This window comes from Urocampus carinirostris, chromosome 5, assembly GCF_059441175.1.
Source record: "Urocampus carinirostris isolate Australia breed hairy pipefish chromosome 5, RoL_Ucar_1.0, whole genome shotgun sequence".
Lineage (NCBI taxonomy): Eukaryota > Metazoa > Chordata > Actinopteri > Syngnathiformes > Syngnathidae > Urocampus > Urocampus carinirostris.
Genome location: NC_142353.1, coordinates 1208641 through 1226300, shown reverse-complemented (window position 1 = coordinate 1226300; position 17660 = coordinate 1208641). Strand labels below are relative to the sequence as shown.

Genomic DNA, 17660 nt, shown 5'->3' with positions numbered 1-17660 from the left:
ATACCAGCCGAATACAAACACATAAAACATTTTCTTGTTTTTCACCTGTTAACACCCTTAGTCATTGTCATACTCCTTTAATATTGTCATCATTGTTATTTTACCCACCTTTATTAACTCATTTAATACCTTCCTCTTCGTTCCATTTCCTGGTTCTTCTATCTTCTGTGATTCTGTTAATAACTTGATTATCTTTAAAATTGATATCGACTTTCTTCCCTCTTACATCTTGTTCTCTTTTTTGTGCCTCCTTGGTCTGGCCGTGGGAGGTCACCATGTGGAGTCCAAATGAGAGCCACATCTCATTGTTATCTCCAAGCTGCAGGACTGTTTTGATCAAACTTGCTGGGAGGTATTTGAACACCATGACCTCCAGAAATTCACTGACACGGTTTTATCCTACATCCGTTACTGCACGGATGAAGTCACAGTACATAAAAAAATCAAAAACTACCGAAATCAAAAACCCTGGATGTCCAGCGAGGTGCGCACCCTCCTCAAACACCGCAACACCGCCTTCAGGTCTGGAGACAAGGCTCTTTACGGGGTGGCCAGGGCTGACCTGAAGAGAGGCATCAAGGAAGCAAAAGCAGCCTACACAAGGAGGATCGAGCACCTCTTCGCTGGAAATGACCCGAGGAGGATGTGGCAGGGCCTCCAACACATCACCAACTTCAGAGGCCACAACCTGGCAGCTGTTGAGGCTGAGGCTTCACTAGCTGAGGACCTTAATCAGTTCTTCGCTCGCTTTGAAGCTGGTAGGCCACAAACAGCCACATCACACCTACCAACAACCAGCAGCAACTCTCTCACATTTCAGGAGCACGAAGTTAGGCGTGCGCTGAATACCATAAACCCCAGGAAGGCAACTGGCCCGGATGGAGTACCAGGGAGGGTACTCAGGGACTGTTCCAATCCGCTGGCTGGGGTCTTCACCACCATCTTCAACCGGTCCCTGTCACAGGCTACCGTCCCACCTTGCCTTAAAACCTCCACCATCATTCCCATCCCCAAAAAGTCAGCAGTGGAAAGCCTCAACGACTACAGGCCTGTAGCTCTTACGCCTGTGGTCATGAAGTGCTTCGAGAGGTTAGTGTCCCGGCACATCAAAAACTCCCTGCCACTCACACTGGACCCCCACCAGTTTGCCTATAGGGCAAACCGCTCCACTGACGACGCCATAAACACAGCACTTCACACCGTGCTGAAACACCTGGATCACCGGGGGAGCTACGTCAGAATGCTCTTCCTGGACTTCAGCTCAGCCTTCAACACCATTATCCCGGAGATCCTGGTGGAGAAACTTGTACACCTAGGACTCTCTCCCTCCATCTGCCACTGGATAATGGACTTCCTCTCCAACCGCCCACAGTCGGTGAAACTCGGTACCCACGTCTCTCCCACCCTAACACTGAACACTGGCTCCCCCCAAGGTTGTGCACTGAGCCCCCTGCTTTTCACCCTCTACAGCTCCGACTGCTCACCGACCCACCCCACAAACACTATCATTAAGTTCGCTGACGATACCACCTTGATCGGCCTCATCTCTGAAGGGGACGAGGCGGCATACAGGGATGAGGTTGAGTCACTTTCAACGTGGTGTTCGGAAAACCACCTCATATTGAACACCACAAAAACAAAAGAACTGATTCTGGATTTCAGAAGGAATGGCAGGAATCCAGCACCACTCATCATAAAAGGGGACTGTGTAGAGAGAGTCCACTCGTTCAAATTCCTGGGCGTGCACATCTCCGACGACCTCTCCTGGTCTGCAAACACCATAGCGGTGGTAGGGAAGTCCCAGCAGCGACTGCACTTTCTGAGATTGCTCAGGAAAAATAACCTAAAACAGCAGCTGCAGGTGTCCTTCTACAAAGCCACAGTGGAGAGCATCCTAACATACTGCATCACGGTGTGGTATGCTGGGTGCACAGCAGCAGACAGGAAAAAGCTCCAGAGGATCATCAAAACAGCCCAGAGAATCGTCGGCTGCTCTCTGCCCAGTCTGGAGGACATTGCCTGCTCTCGCTACCTCAGCAGAGCAGAAAACATCATCAAGGACTTTTCTCACCCCGGCCACCATCTCTTCGACCTGCTGCCTTTCGGCAAGCGCTACAGGTCACACAAAGCAAAAACGAACAGACTCAGAGACAGTTTCTTCCCCACAGCCATTACCACCCTAAACAGACACTGCACAAAAAACTGAAAACTGTTGCAAAAAACTACCTCACACGTATGTAGAATGGTACTCACGTACATGCTGTCTGCACTATGTTTGTTCACTGCTCAAACAGACACCGCACAAAAAAAAAACAAAAAAAAAACTTAAAACTCGGGCCAACACTACCTCATACGAATATAATGTTACTCATGTCTTGTTCTTGCACATGTCGACTGCACTACGTTTAATGCTCAAATTGCACAATGTCTGACCATTTCCTGTTTCATGCTGACTATTTTTGCACTATGATGACTTTGCACCAAATGCAATATTGCACAACCGTTACGATACCAACGTTATCACGACAACCCTGTATGTAACATCCCACATGCCGACATTTCTTGTGTAAATACCATGTAAATTATAACTATAGCCTTATCCCCCTTGTCTTATAACATTATCTTCTCTGTTCCTTTATCTTCTTGCTCATACCTCACTATGAATGTGTAAAACTGGAGTGTCATGCCCAATTTCGTTGTCACAATATGTTAGCCCATTTGTAACAATGACAATAAAGGTATATTCTATTCTATTCTATTCTATTTATAAGGTAGTGTTAGTGAAGTAGTAGACTTAATTCTGAAGTATTCCCTTGGTAGTATTTTCATAATAGTCTCATCTCATCAGCCGTACCGCTTATCCTCATTAGGGTCGCGGGGGGGCTGGAGCCCATCCCAGCCATCTCCGGGCATTGGGCAGGGGACACCCTGAACTGGTTGCCAGCCAATCGCAGGGCACTATTTTCATAATAGTTCCATAGTAATATTTCCATAGTATATCTAGTTTTTTTTTATTGTAAGAATGAAATAGTGTAGTGTTTGTATAGTATTTCTATAGTATTTTTGTATTTTATAGTCGTTTTATTATAGGATTTCTGCCATAATATTAATGTAGTAGTATTTTAAAGTATTTATGTAGCAGAATTTTTATCATCATAATACTTTGCCATCGCATTTCTTCCTTTGTGATTAACTGCAAGTGAATGGCTGAATTAAAATAAATTAAACCCGAGAGTTTTAACTCGGACCCAAGTGTGGAACAACTTATTTGATTATTTTGCTTACTTCTGTGCTCACATCTCTCTATAATATTATTTGTGTATGACTTATTTGGTATTTCTTTCTTCTTCTTCTAAAGCAAAACAATATATTATGTCCATGTTTATAAGCATTCAATTAGACATTCATCCTTGCAATCATTTTCTTTTATTTTTTGTAGCTTTGCTATAAAAGTACTGTTATAAGTGGTAAAAATGGTCTGCATTTATACAGTGCCTTTCAAGTCAATGAAGACCTCCAAAAGCACTCCACAATGTGTGTTGTTTCATACTTACCCATTCACTTTAAATCAGCTAGATTTAAAATGAAGTGATTTGTATTTATACAGCGCTTTTCAAGTCAAGACTTCCCCAAAGCGCTTTACAGTGTGCTTCACATTTCCCAACAGCAGCCGTGCAGCCATGTAAGGCGCTAACCTGCTTATTGGGGGCATTAGGGATTCAGTGTCTTGCCCAAGGATACTTCAACATGTAACACGCACGAGCAGGGAATCGAACCTTCTCTTTATCCCAAGACGAGCACTCTCCCTACTGAGCTAATGCCGCCCCTCAGTTCAATGTTGAAAAAGTTCAGTTATTTGTCCCAATCTATGGTATTACGGTTAGTAACACTCAATTTTCAACAAATTATTATATTTTCTTTATTTAATATTTAATTAACTTTTTCCTTTACATTTCTCTTTCTTTCTTGAATGCTCTTTGTCTCACTTTCCTTACTTTTTACTTTACTTTCACCTCTCTTTCTACCTTCTTTTACCTACTTTTTTTTTTTATATATTTATCCTTAATGTTTACTTTCTATTAGCCCTCTCTTTCTACCTTCTTTTACTTACTCTTATCTTTCTGTACCTGCTCTGCCAACAATCCATTTTCAACATAACATTCCTTCCTTACGTGCCCTCTCACACGCTCTTTAACTCTCCAATTTAATGCGAAAACATATAATCATGTCACTTAATTTTAATTTTTCCTTCAAATCAATTAAATCTACTATTTTAGCTTCACCTATTTAATGTGAAAACGACATATCTCGATCTGCAACAAGTTATCTTTGTATTTGTATTCCAATCGATACACTTTCATTCCTTAATTTTTTTTAGACGAAAGTATTTCTTAATGATTTTTCAATATTTTTGTATAAAGATGCCTTTATCTCAAATTAATCTATTCCAATTCACTCATTTAGATTTTGCCTATTCTTTCCAGTCCTTAATTTTTAAATTTTGAACTGAAAACAGGAATATTTTATGTTTTTCAGTATTATTCTGGAATTATCTTGATTGAACACATCTAAAATCACTCACTCATATTTTCCCTGAACTTCATTTTTATTTGTAAAGCCCTTAATCACAAATAGTCTCAAAGGGCTGCACAGTTTATTACACAGGCTGTTTTTCAGACTATTATAACATCATCCCCTGATCTGGAACCAACATGAGGTCTGCAAGGAAAAACTCACAAACCTCAACATGAGGAAAATGAAAAAACCTTGAGAAGGGACGGCACATGTGGCATCCCCCTTTCACGATTACCAGACAGTAAAGGATGTAGCAATCACAATTAATACAGAGATATTGTCCACGAAAAGTAGAGGTTATTCATATGCTCTAGAGTAGAGGTGTGTTTTAGGCTTAGATTTAAATATTTCCACTGAGGTTGCAGATCAGAGCTCAGGGGGGAGAGATTTCCACAGCACTGGTGCCCGGATGGAGAACGCTCTCGAACCAGCGGAACACTTTCTTGGCTCTTGGGATCACCAGAAGACCGGCGCTTTCAGAACGAAGGCTTCGGACCGGAAAATAAGGGGTAATCAAATCTGAAAGATATGAGGGGAGCAAGTACATGTATGATTTTGTATACAGTGGGACCTCGTTTATCGCGGTTAATGAGGACCAAAACCACCTGCAATAAGTGAAAATCCGCGAAGTAGCGGTGCACCTTATAAAATGCTTAATTTTTTATTTATTATTAAAATCATTTTGTTCTATTATTATTTTTTAGACCTGCGAAGCTCTGAACCCGCGAACGTGGAACCACAAAGTAGCGTCACCCTTCAAAAATGCTTACAAATTAAAAAACACATATTTTTATTTTTTTATTTTCATCTAATTATTTAATTTTATTATTATTATTTTTCAGACCTGCGAGGCTCTGAACCCGCGAACATGGAACCACGAGGTAGCGACGCCCCTTCAAAAATGCTTTAAAAAATATATATATATGTGTATGTTTTTTTATTATTGTTTCATTTTATTATTATTATTTTTCAGGCCCGCGAAGCTCTGAATCTGCGAACGTCGAAGCGTGAAGTAGCGAGGTCCCACTCTAATACCAAGAGAACCTTGAAATCACATCTTAGGCTAACAGGGAGCCAATGCAGGTTAGCCAAAATCGGCGTGATCAGACGTTTTTGTCGTAGTTAAAAGCCTCGCTGCAGCATTCTCTACCAGCTGAAGACTCTTGATCCTAGACTCTGGGAGACCGGAGAGTAGTGCATTACAGTAATCGAGAGGGGAGGTAACGAACGCGTGAATTATGATGGAAGAAAGCGGTTCTAGTAATTTTCTTCCCATGTGTTTGAAAGGACAGATCGAGGTCAAATACGACACCTACATTTTTAACTGAGTCACTCTATGTGATGTGACATTTGTCAATGTTCACAGCAGTTTTTGAGAGTAAGTCACGGCATTTAGATGGACCAATAACTAACATTTCGGTCTTTTCAGAGTTAAGACGCAAGAAATTGAATGACATCCACTATTTTATCTCCGTGAGGCAGGCCTCTAAATTTCCACAATTTAGTGTGGCAGATTCCTCCAACGGAAGCTATAGTTGAGTGTTATCTGCGTAACAGTGGAAACTGATATTATACTTGCGAATAATATCACGTAAAGGAAACATGTAAATGCTGAAAAGAAGGGGGCCAAGCACTGAACCCTGCGGAACACCACAGGTAACACTAAAGGGCTCAGAAGTAATTTCGCCATATTTAACACAGTGCGTCCTATCTGAGAGGTAGGATCTGAACCATGAGAGGACGGTTCCTGAGAGACCAATCCATTTTTCCAACCGTTCTAGTAGGATATTATGGCCCTCTGTGTCAAAAGCAGCACTAGGGTCCAGCAGCAGCAAAAGTAATGAAGCGCCAGAGTCCATTGCCAGTAGGAGATCATTGGTTACCTTAATCAGAGCTGTCTCAGTAGAGTTGCTGGCCCTGAATCCTGATTCATTGATTCAAAAAGATTGTTCTCGGATATGAAATCATTCAGCTGCTGTGCCACTACTTTTTCAAGTACTTTAGAAAGAAACTGTAGGTTTGACACAGGTCTATAATTACCTAAGCTCTCTGGATCAAGGTTGGGTCGTTTCAGTGTAGGTTTAATAACAGCGGACTTAAAAGCCGCTGGAACTACACCTGAGGAGAGTGATATGTTTATAATATTAGGAACTGAAGGTCCAAGGACCCCAAAAAGACCTTTAATCAGCGAACCTGGAAGCGGGTTGAACAGGCAAGTCGTCGGTTTAGCCGTATTCACCACCTGTTTAAGATTATCAAGTGACTGTTCACTAAATTCCCTGGACAGCCACCATGTCGTGCATCTATAGATTTCAGCCCTTTAATATGTGTTGCATTAATACAGTCTTTAGAAAATTCTTCCTGTATGCATTTAATCTTCTTATTAAGACCACAAAGTCATGGGCTGAATGGGTAGAACTATCTGGGATAATCTGTTGCCTAAGAAGCGATGCTACAGTGTCGAAAAGGATTTTGTGGTTGTTCTTTTGTGATGCAATCACCTTTGAAAGGTAGGCTGATTTTGCAGAGGCATGGGCCGCTTTATACTTTAACAAGCTGTCACACCAGGTTTAATGGAAAACCTTAAGCTTGGTAGCGCGCAATTTTCTGTCAGATTTCCTGCATTCCTGTTTGAGGGATCTAGTTTCATCAGTAAACCAAGGCGTGCGTCTTTTAGTTCGTGATGTAAGCCGTATGGGCGCTACTGAATCCAGGAACTAGCCAGGGAAGCATTAAACTCATTCACGAGTGAGTCGATAGAGCCTTTGTATGAAGAAAAGGACGCAACTGCTCCTGAAAGAAGATCAGAGAGCTCAGAAACTGTGCCAGTGCTTATATTGCGCCCGCTTAATCCTTCAGCTTTTTTAGTACTACATTTAGCTAGCACATCGAATGTAACTAACTAGTGATCAGAAATAACTTTAGTACACGGTATCACTGTCATGTTTGAGGTTGAAACTCCTCGAGTCAGAACCAAATCTAGTGTGTGTCCATTTTTATGAGTTGGCAAATCAACCAGTTGATTTAAACCAAATGTATCAATTAGAGACCGAAACGCAACAGTAAGTGAACTGAGTGGGGAGTTAATATGAATGTTAAAGTCCCCCATAATTATTATTTTGTCTGCACAAGTTACTAGGTCAGACAAAAGTTCAGCGAATTCATCTAAGAAAGCTGCATATGGCCCTGGTGCGAGATAAAAAGTTACTACATAAATTGACAATAGAGAGGACTGCATAACAAGAGCCTCAAACGCCTTGTAATTATTAGAGGTACGAGGAGTAAATTTGAGCGTTTTTATTTTTATTGGTTTTTTTTTTCAGAAATCAGCGCGACACCGCCACCCTTCTTCAACGTGCGGTCTTCAAGGCTGCTCACGTAGACTTGAGTAGAAGCCTCATTTAACAGTAAAAACTCATCCGGTCTCAACCAAGTTTCACATAAACCAATCAAGTTAATTTTGTAATCACGAACAATATTATCAACAAGTAAAGCTTTAGGAGCAAGCGATCTAATATTTAACAGACCAAATTTTAGCTTTGCTGAATCGTTTAACTTAGCTTATTTAATTAGTTTATGTTTACACAAATGCAATAGGTGACTCTACCGTTTGCAGAGTTTTAACTTTAAACACCACCTTTTGCGGAGTTTCAACTTCCTTCAACAGAAGATTCCACCGTTTGCGGATCTTAACTGTGTCAGACTTACACTATTTCAACAGAAGACTTCACCGTTTGCGTATCTTAACTGTTTCAGAAATGTGTATCATTGGGCTAGTAAGCGAAAACTCAAGAGTAATTTCCTCGATCCGGACACCCGATTCAGTTTAAACTACTAGCATAGTTTGAAAAATTAAAGTACCTCTAATTCTTTTATTTGTACTTTCTTGGGTGAACGGATAATATATACTTAGCTAAGGTTACTTTATGTAGGGCCGATTTCTCCCTGGCGCGCCAGTCTCGCTTACTAGCGCCCCTATCGTCATTGTTGTTTTATTTTAAAATGGCTTCTTTTTAATATTATTAGTATTATTCAAATTTTATATTAATAAATGCACTTTACCTGAATGCCTAGTCAGCCTGGTTCTAATAGAGGTTGTCTGAGCTGACGCCGCCATTGTTTCTGGCCACGTGTGAGTCCCAAATTTCAGGCCACATGTTCGTCTGCAACCTGCCACAATCTGCCCGGAAAAACAACCAATCCCCGGTTTCGGCAGCAAAATATTGGAGTTTATAAAGATACAAACCCACTGCTGACCACAGTATTCAGAGAAAGGCATTTAAATAGAGTTTAAAACTTCTGCGCATGTAGTGAGGTCGACCGCCTTGTCTGGCTAGCTGGATCGCTCTGACTACATCCGGTTTCAGTAAACGTATTTATTGAAAGGCCACGCATGCGCAGTGAATACAATGGAGTCGCGCATGCGTAATACATTACATACAATGGAAAAACATTGAAAACGTATTACAAACAATGGAAATAGACTGAAAACATGGATCCTTGAAACGTGACTGTGTGTGTGTGTGTGTGTGATCATTACTTGTCTAATAAAAATAGAAAAATAGGTTAATTTCATACTATAGGAGTGTGAGAAATACACAACTAAAAGTAGCTTACTATACAACAAGTTTCAATTGATGAGTTTTTTCTTTTTCTTTTTACAAAAAGTTTGCAGTTTTAGGAGGGAAAATACAGTTCAAAAGCAGTCCTGATGCTACAACTAGAGACCCTGCGAGGCTGACCACTACTCATGACAACCCGTGTTAGTTTGCACATGCCCCCCTGGTAATACTTGCAGAGTACCTGTACTGTATTCTGCAGCAAAACTTTTTTGATCACATCTTTTTTAATTGCATTCTAAAGCATCTCCTTATTTGTGACTTTTTGTGACCTTAGCCATATGATCCAGAAAGGGAAATGGTAAAGTGCCTGATGAAAAAAGTAGAAAGGAGACAATTGAAATGAGCGCGGTGAGTGACCAAGCCAAGAAGTAAAATCAGGAAACACCGAGTGCCAATCACAACTTCGTGGAATAATTTACACAGGGCTCCGCTAGATTAATTTCCGCAAAAAAAAAACAAAAACAAAAAAAAAAAACAGGAGAGGGAAGGATGAACCAGAGAAGCTTGCATCTACAAAGGAGAATGGAGAGGTGCTGGCTAAGTATGAAGAAGTCACTGCTTTCTTTGGAAAAAAACAAAAAACAAAACATCAATCAGTGGTAATCGGTCGTGCGACAACTTTAAAGGCACTTTCCAACATTTCTTTAATATTTTAAAGAGTAAGCAGAAACAGAAATTTTGGTATATTTATTTCTTTCCAACCGACCTTTTGAAAGTGATAGCATTTAGTTAAAAGGATAAAATAAAGTGATGAACAAAGGCTGAAACAGGCAAATAAAAAGTGTGCTCTAATAGTGTGTGTGTGTTGAAGGTTATTTAAGTTACAATAACTTTGATTATTAAGTTAGTGCTTAGATGTCACTAAAAGTCAGGTGTCGTCACTCTTCTTGCACCCCCATCATACTCCAGAGCACCTGCAACAAGCACACACCTCCATTACAGCGATTTCCAACTCGTAGAGGGCTCACAATAAAAATCATTTCGGAAAAACTGTGTTCGTTGCATAAGCAATTCGAGCAACAAGCACGATCCAGGAACTAATTAAGCTCCCATGTAGATTTTTGACTTTATACTCATTCCCTCTTAAATTCTGCGGGCCGTTAATTCCTCATTGCCTTCATTACTAATCTGAATGTATTTTTGTTCATTAATCTTTAGTTACTTCCCTTAGTGTGTGTTGGCCTCTATTCTTTAATTGCTTTTTCCACCCGGTGTGGGGCCTGGCTCCAACCAACCCATCCCCGCTCCCCCTTGGTCTCCTAAATCCCAAGAGGTGTAGGGAGATATTGGCCATGTGGCTTGACTAACAATGACATGGATGGCTGCTGGGGCAGGGCTACCTCTCCGACTATGTGAAGACACCGGGGAGAAAGAGGAGGAAAATGATGCAGAGAACGGGAAAGGGGGTGGGTAAGATGAGCACAGGGGTTCGAATTCAACCCCATCACTCAGTGCCCGGGGAAGAACCCTAGCCTGGGTGTTTTTTTTAAGTGGAATGATAAAGAAGGGAGGCCAGCTGGGATTTATATCTCTGAGACACGAAAAAGTGTCTAATGTTACAAAAGTTAACACCTTCACCTAAATTGACTAAAACATGTTTGTACAGTGCATCTGGAAAGTATTCACAGCGCTTCACTTTTTCCACATTTTGCTATGTTACAGCCTCATTCCAAATTGTATTAATTTAATCTCTTATCTCAAAATTCTACACAAAATACTCCATCATCATGACAATGTGAAAAAGTTTTTGTTTTTTTACTTTTTTTGAATTTATTAAAATTAGAGAACTAAGAAATCACATTTACATAAGTATTCACAGCCTCTGCCATGAAGCTCAAAATTGAGCTCAGGTGCATTTTTTTTCCACTGATCATCCTTGAGATCTTTCTACAGCTTAATTGGAGTCCAGTAAATTCCGTTGATTGGACATTATTTGGAAAGGCACACCTGTCTATATAAGGTCCCACAGTTGAATGTGCATGTCAGAGAACAAACACCAAGCATGAAGTCAAAAGAACTGTCTGAAGACCTGCGGGACAGGATTGTCTTGAGGCACAAATCTGGGGAAGGTCTTTGAAGGTCCCAATGAGCACAGTGGCCTCCATTATTCGTAAATGGAAGACATTTGGAACCACCAGGACTCTTCCTATACCTGGTCGGCCTTCTAAACTGAGCGATCGGGGAAGAAGGGCCTTAGTGAGGGAGGTGACCAAGAACCCGATGGTCACTCGGTCAGAGCTCCAGTGTTCCTCTGTGGAGAGAGGAGAGCCTTCCAGAAGGACAACCATCTCTGCAGCAATCCACCAATCAGGCCAGACGAAAGCCACTCCTTAGTAAAAAGAGCATAGAAGCCCGTCTGGAATTTGCCAAAAAGCACCTGAATGACTCTCAGACCATGAGAAACAAAATTCTCTGGTCTGATGAGACAAAAATTGAACTCTTTGGTGTGAATGCCAGGCGCCATGTTTGGAGGAAACCAGGCACCGCTCATCACCAGGCCAATACCATCCCTACAGTGAAGCATGGTGGTGGCAGCATCAGGCTGTGGGGATGTTTTTCAGCAGCAGGAACTGTCAGACTAGTCAGGATAGAAGGAAAAATGAACGCAGCAATATATAGAGATATCCTGGATAAAAACCTGCTCCAGAGCGCTATTGACCTCAGGCTTGGGCGAAGATTCATTTTCAGCAGGACAACGACCCAAAGCACGCAGCCAAGATCTCAAAAGATTGGCTTCAGAACCACTCCGTGAATGTCCTGGAGTGGCCCAGCCAGAGTCCAGACTTGAATCCGATCGAACATCTCTGGAGAGATCTGAAAATGGTTGTGTACAAACGTCTCCCATCGAACCTGATTGAGCTTGAGACTTATTGCAAAGAAGAATGGGCAAAACTGCCTAAAGATAGGTGTGCTAAACTTGTGGGATCATATTCAAAAAGACTTGAGGCTATATTTGCTGCCAAAGGTGGATCAACAAAGTATTAAGCAAAGGCTGTGAATACTTATGTAAATGTGATTTCTTAGTTTTCTATTTTTAATAAATTCAAAAAAAGTACAAAAAAAAAACAAAACTTTTTCACGTTGTCATAATGGCGTATTTTGTGTAGAATTTTGAGATAAGAGATTAAAATAATACAATTTGGAATGAGGCTGTAACATAACAAAATGTGGAAAAAGTGAAGCGCTATGAATACTTTCCGGATGCACTGTAGAATAGAATAGAATAGAATATGCCTTTATTGTCATTGTTACAACATGCGATATATTGTGACAACAAAATTGGACGACTCCAGTTCCACATTTTACAGTGAGGATAAGGAAACAAAGAGATAAAGGAACAAAGAACATGTTTTAACTGTCTTTGTTGTAATAGACTTTGCTTCCTCCGGAGGGGGGGCGGGGTGATGAGGGGGGTGAGGGACAAACAGAGATGGGGGATCAAACTGGATGTTTGAACTTACAGTACACACAGTCCAGTTTTTTCCGAATTGCTCAGTCAACGTATTGAATGGATTTGGGAAGTACAGTCCATAAACATGCCCGATTAAAGTCGCCGGCGATGATAAAAGCTCCGTTGGGGTGTGCAAGCTGCTGTTAATTGATAGCAGCGGGCAGGAGATTTAGCGCTATGCTAACGTTAGCATCCGGTGAACGTTAGCGGTGGAACGTAAACAGCAAGCACAATGACTACAGTTAGCTCTCCCGGTAGATAGAAAATAGAAGTGTCTGCACGATACTGCTAGAAACTCCATATCGAGTGAGCAGTGTGTGTCAACGATTCGGCTGTTATTGTAGCGCGTAGTCTCCGTCTCCTTCGTGCCGGTGAAGCCTGCGTCCTGCTAGTTGTAATGCGGCGTCGGGAAAGCCAAGACTCCGTGATGACAAAATACTCCAATTCCGGACGTTGTTGGTGGCGATCCGCAGCTCAAATTCACTCATTGTGGACGATGGATCTGGCGTTGGTTAGGAAACATGCTTGGGAGCGCTGGTCTGTGTGGTCGCCTTCTTAGCCCAGACCCGACTGGCAGCCTTTTCCTTATGCTTCGTCGTTGTCGGCAGGCAGATCACCCAGGGAGATCCGGTGGTCTCTGTATATCCCTCGAGATGTTGTGGATGTTATTGTATATGTGAAGGGAGTCGAAGGGAAAATATGAGGAATAAGGGGACACTGAAAAACAAAAGACAAACTGGAGCCCGTAAAGCCGCAGCGTTTGCACGCGCCGCCATCTTGATTATATCATTATATAACATTGTATAACCTTTTCATTTGAGTTTTTTTTTTCTATTACAATTACATTTATTCTAATGTTTATTACATCAAGGCCTGACATTGCGAACAGGGCACTACTTCCAAGAAAATAATTAAAATAGATGAGAAACTTCAGCTCAAGCAAATGATGCATTGGCAATCAAACTTAGTTGATTTTGTCTGTATGAACCAGGGCAACAGTTAAATTTACATATGTGTTACAAAATAAACATTATCAATCATTAAGTCTGAGGGCGACAGTTACCGAAGGTTAGCAAGAGGTTTTTTTTCCCTTTTTTTTTTCCTTTTTTTTTTTCTTTTAAAAAAAAAAACGGGCAACACCACTAGGGAGCTAGTCACCAACTATTGAAACGACTAGTTAAATAATTGGCTAATCATTCTTTTTTTTTCTTAAATTGAGCAGGAAGTTTACTTTAATATGGGAAAATTGATAACAAAGACAAGATAAATTGTTACAATGAAAAATACATATTCAACCGCGGATAGATTTCGACTTACCATAAATGATCATTGTTCAAGTGCTGGTTGCTTGTCTTCAGCAGCTTGTGAAAGCTGCAGTTTTGAATGGAGGCTGCTACAAATCCGTTGATTGTGATCCTCCCCACCTGTGCTGGCTGTGATTAAAGGATGGCCAAGTTGTGAGGAGGAACAAGGACCCCTGTCAGGGCAGGTGTGTGGCATAGCATTTATCAATTTTGCTGGAATTTATTGGGGGAGCCTTCATGCAAAACCTAGGTAAAAACCATCCCAGAGCCTGTAGATACAACTGTGTAAATGTTCACGAAAATTGGTTGAGGCGTTTTGGATCCTTTTAACCACATACGAACACACAAAACCCACCACACATCTTTTCTTCTATTTTAAAAATGTAAAATCCAACAAGGTTAGAGATAATTGGGGCTCTGGAATCAATTTAATTGTAATGAATTTGATTTTAATTAGATACAATCCCTTACATCTTAATTCAATATTGATAACCAGAAATTTGTTTTAATTAAACTACGTGGAGGGCAGCATGGCGGCGGAAGTGGTTAGCGCGTGTGCGGCGCAGTTCTGAGGTCGTGAGATCAAACCTCCTGTGTGGAGTTTGCATGTTCTCCCCGTGCTTGCGTGGGTTACCTCCAGGCATTACGGTTTCCTCCCACATTCCAAAAATATGCATGTCAGATTAATTGGCCGGTCCAGATTGTCCCTAAGTATGAATAAGCGAGCAAATTGTCTGTACCTGTGTGCCCTGTGATGGCTGGCAACCAGTTCTGGGTGTCCCCTGCCCACTGCCCGATGATGGCTGGGATAGGCTCCAGCACCCCCGTGACCCTACTGAGGATAAGCAGTGCAGATAATGGATGGATGGATAAACTATGTGGATGGTAGTACTACTCAAATATACATTTTTTTGTGATTTACTGTTTTCAACCATACACGTTTTGTATTCAATAAAAACAGACCATTGTAGGAAAAAATGAAATATCCTTATGCATTTACAGTAGTAATTAGAACTTACAATACAAAGTACATGTCTATGAAATCAATTATTAGGCTTTAGATATTATAGTTGAACATACTACATACTTTCTAATCATTTAAAATACTCATTAGTATTATTATGATATGAAATTAGATTATATAAAGCAGAGGTGCCAAAACGTTTTTCTCTGAGGGCAACATAACTTTTACCCTCTCTAATGAGGAGCCAGGTTCGGTTTGTAGCAGAAAAAAAGTGAGACAATTGATACTGCCTAAATGTAAAAAAAATAATATTAATAAAAAAAAAAAAAAGTTAAATAACCGTCATGGATTCTTCACTGACTAAAAGTCAGAAATAAAACAATAACATTATTCATTAAATAAATAATAACCACATTTCCCAGAAATATAGGTCCAGGATCAGCTTAGATGTCAGACCACTGTACAACCAGTGGTATAGATGACTTGGGAAAAGGCAGTAGTGTGGATCTCATCATCACACTAGTTTCACTCATGACACCAGAGACAAATGTTGTGCTTTGTAGGTAAAAAAAGACATGCTCGTTCGTTGTCATGATTACTGATTTGGGGCACCTGTGGCTGCCTCGTTGTCGCCAACAGCCCTGGTCGCTGATTGGCTCCCTGCCACTTTTTAAACCCCCCGGCTCCCTGTTACCGGCGAACCTTCAGCTCCCGCTAAGGCAAGCCTTCCGACCCTGACGCCCTCCTGTTTTTGGCTCTCGTATATTTCCCAGCTTCGACCTGTTTCTGTTTGACCACATGTCTGCTCCTCCGCCCCAGCAACCCGACCTGTTTTCCCGCCTTTGACACCGCTATCACTCGCCACAGAAGTGCCACTTCCGCGTTCCGAGCGATCTGCTCCCCGCAACCGACGAGCGTTCGTATCGGACTGAGGGGGAGGTCCGACGGATGATGGGTGACATGTCCGCCATTCTTCAAAATGTTCGGCTGCAACAAGAGTGGCTTCAGAGCCAGCAAGAAAGATTGGATGCCCTCACTGAGATTCTTGCTCGTCAGCTGCACGCATCGGCCCTGCCCCCAGGTAATTCTGCGTCTGCCGTGCCGCAGCATGCCCCGCCCTTCCCCTTCACGAACTCTCCCGCCATCGAAACGGCGGATCCGCGTGTGGACGCCACGGGGAAATTTTGCGGCGGTCCCGCTCAGGTACGCGCATTCATTGTGAACTGCAGACGATTTTCGACCTGCAATCCCGAAACTTCGCGGCCAAAGTGGCTTTTACCATCACCACTTGTACGGGAGGGCTCGACTCTGGGGAACGGCAGAATTTGAACGAGGATCGGTGGCGTGCTCCTCGTTTGATACCTGGCCCAGGAGATCCTCAAGGTATTCGACACGGGATCCTCATTGGTCAACACGTCGAGCTCTCCGATGGAGATATGGCAGGGAAAGTGATCGATCGCCGATTATTTGATCAAATTTCGGATACTCGCAAGCCAGAGTAATTGGAACGCTGAGGCGTTAGTGGACGCCTACCTCCACCCCCTGGCAGATTATATGAAGGACGAGTTAGTATCCCAAGGTCCGCCGTCCAGTCTCGACGAGGCTCGGATCGATCGCAGAGTCCAGGCGTGACGCCGTGAGAGTCCGCCAGAGCCACCCAGTTTCCTGCTTGCCCGAGGGGACTTGCGCCACTTCGGATTTCCAGCAGCCACCCGCGATCCTACTAGACCCACCAAGGGCAATGGAGGTGGATCTCGCGTCGCTGTCCGTCGAGGAGCGTCAGCGTCGACTCTCCGAAGGCCTCTGCCTGTTCTGTGGCGGGCAAGGACACCGGGTACCATCCTGCCCGTCAATAGGGGAAGCTTACCGGACGGTTGGAGTCTTTCGGTTAAGTTCCGTCCAGATCCGGTTCTCCCCCGACCGAGTTTCTGACATGATCACTGATTTCGGGCACCTGTGGCTGCCTCGTTGGCGCCAACAGCCCTGGTCGCTGATTGGCTCCCTGCCACTTTTTAAACCCCCCGGCTTCCTGTTTCCGGCGTCAGACCGTCTGTGAACCTTCAGCTCCTGCTAAGGCAACCCTGACTCCCTCCTGTTTTTGGCTCTCGTACGTTTCTCGGCTTTGACCTGTTTTTGTTTGACCACATCTCTGCTCCTCTGCCCCGGCAACCCGACCTGTTTTCCCACCTCCGACACCGCTATTGCTCGCCACAGATGTGACACTTCTGCGTTCCGAGCGATCTGATCCCCGCAACTGACAAGCACTGGATCTTGAGTGCCAGCCTTCGCGTCCTTTTCAATAAAAACTAAGAAACGAACGCAATTGGGTTCTGTCTCCGTTTCTGGTGCCGGACACTGGTATTGTTCAGGGAGCTAAGTAACGAATTCTTCTTCTCATAAAAAACCCAGCCAAACCCAGTGCACAATATTGATAAATGGTAAAATTACAGTTACTTCTCTATTTGTCTAGGCACCTTAAATGAAAGGCCCAAACACTGTGTTGCACAAATTAAAATCCTGGTTACCGTTCATGTGAAATCTGCCTAGAAACACAATCCAGACACACCCAAAGAATACTGAATGCTGGTCTTGAACCGTTTGGAAATTATAGACAGTTCTAGTCTCTCTTGAAAGGGAACACTTTAAAATTTACAATGCAAGTGCTTTTAACATCGAATAATCTGAGTCAAGTCAAGTCACGTTTATTTATATAGCCCTTATACACACAAATGTCTCAAAGGACT

At 42.4% G+C, this 17660-nt stretch overlaps 1 protein-coding gene across 1 annotated transcript; it reads left to right on the top strand.

Annotated features, from left to right (window-relative positions):
* The first annotated feature begins 472 nt into the window (after positions 1–472).
* On the top strand, positions 473–16368 carry LOC148364943 (uncharacterized). The gene is made up of 4 exons (XM_088334966.1): positions 473–1089; positions 1156–1306; positions 15787–16119; positions 16288–16368. Exons 1-4 carry the CDS (start codon positions 473–475, stop codon positions 16366–16368), a joined length of 1182 nt encoding a protein of 393 aa, XP_088191092.1.
* The last annotated feature ends 1292 nt before the right edge of the window (positions 16369–17660 follow it).

Coding starts and splice junctions, on each gene's coding strand:
- LOC148364943 (XM_088334966.1), top strand. CDS start 473: ATGTCCAGCGAGGTGCGCACCCTCCTCAAACACCGCAACACCGCCTTC. Junction 1,090..1,155: donor GTCATGAAGTGCTTCGAGAG/GTTAGTGTCCCG, acceptor GTTTGCCTATAG/GGCAAACCGCTCCACTGACG. Junction 16,120..16,287: donor TTTGCGGCGGTCCCGCTCAG/GTACGCGCATTC, acceptor TACCTGGCCCAG/GAGATCCTCAAGGTATTCGA.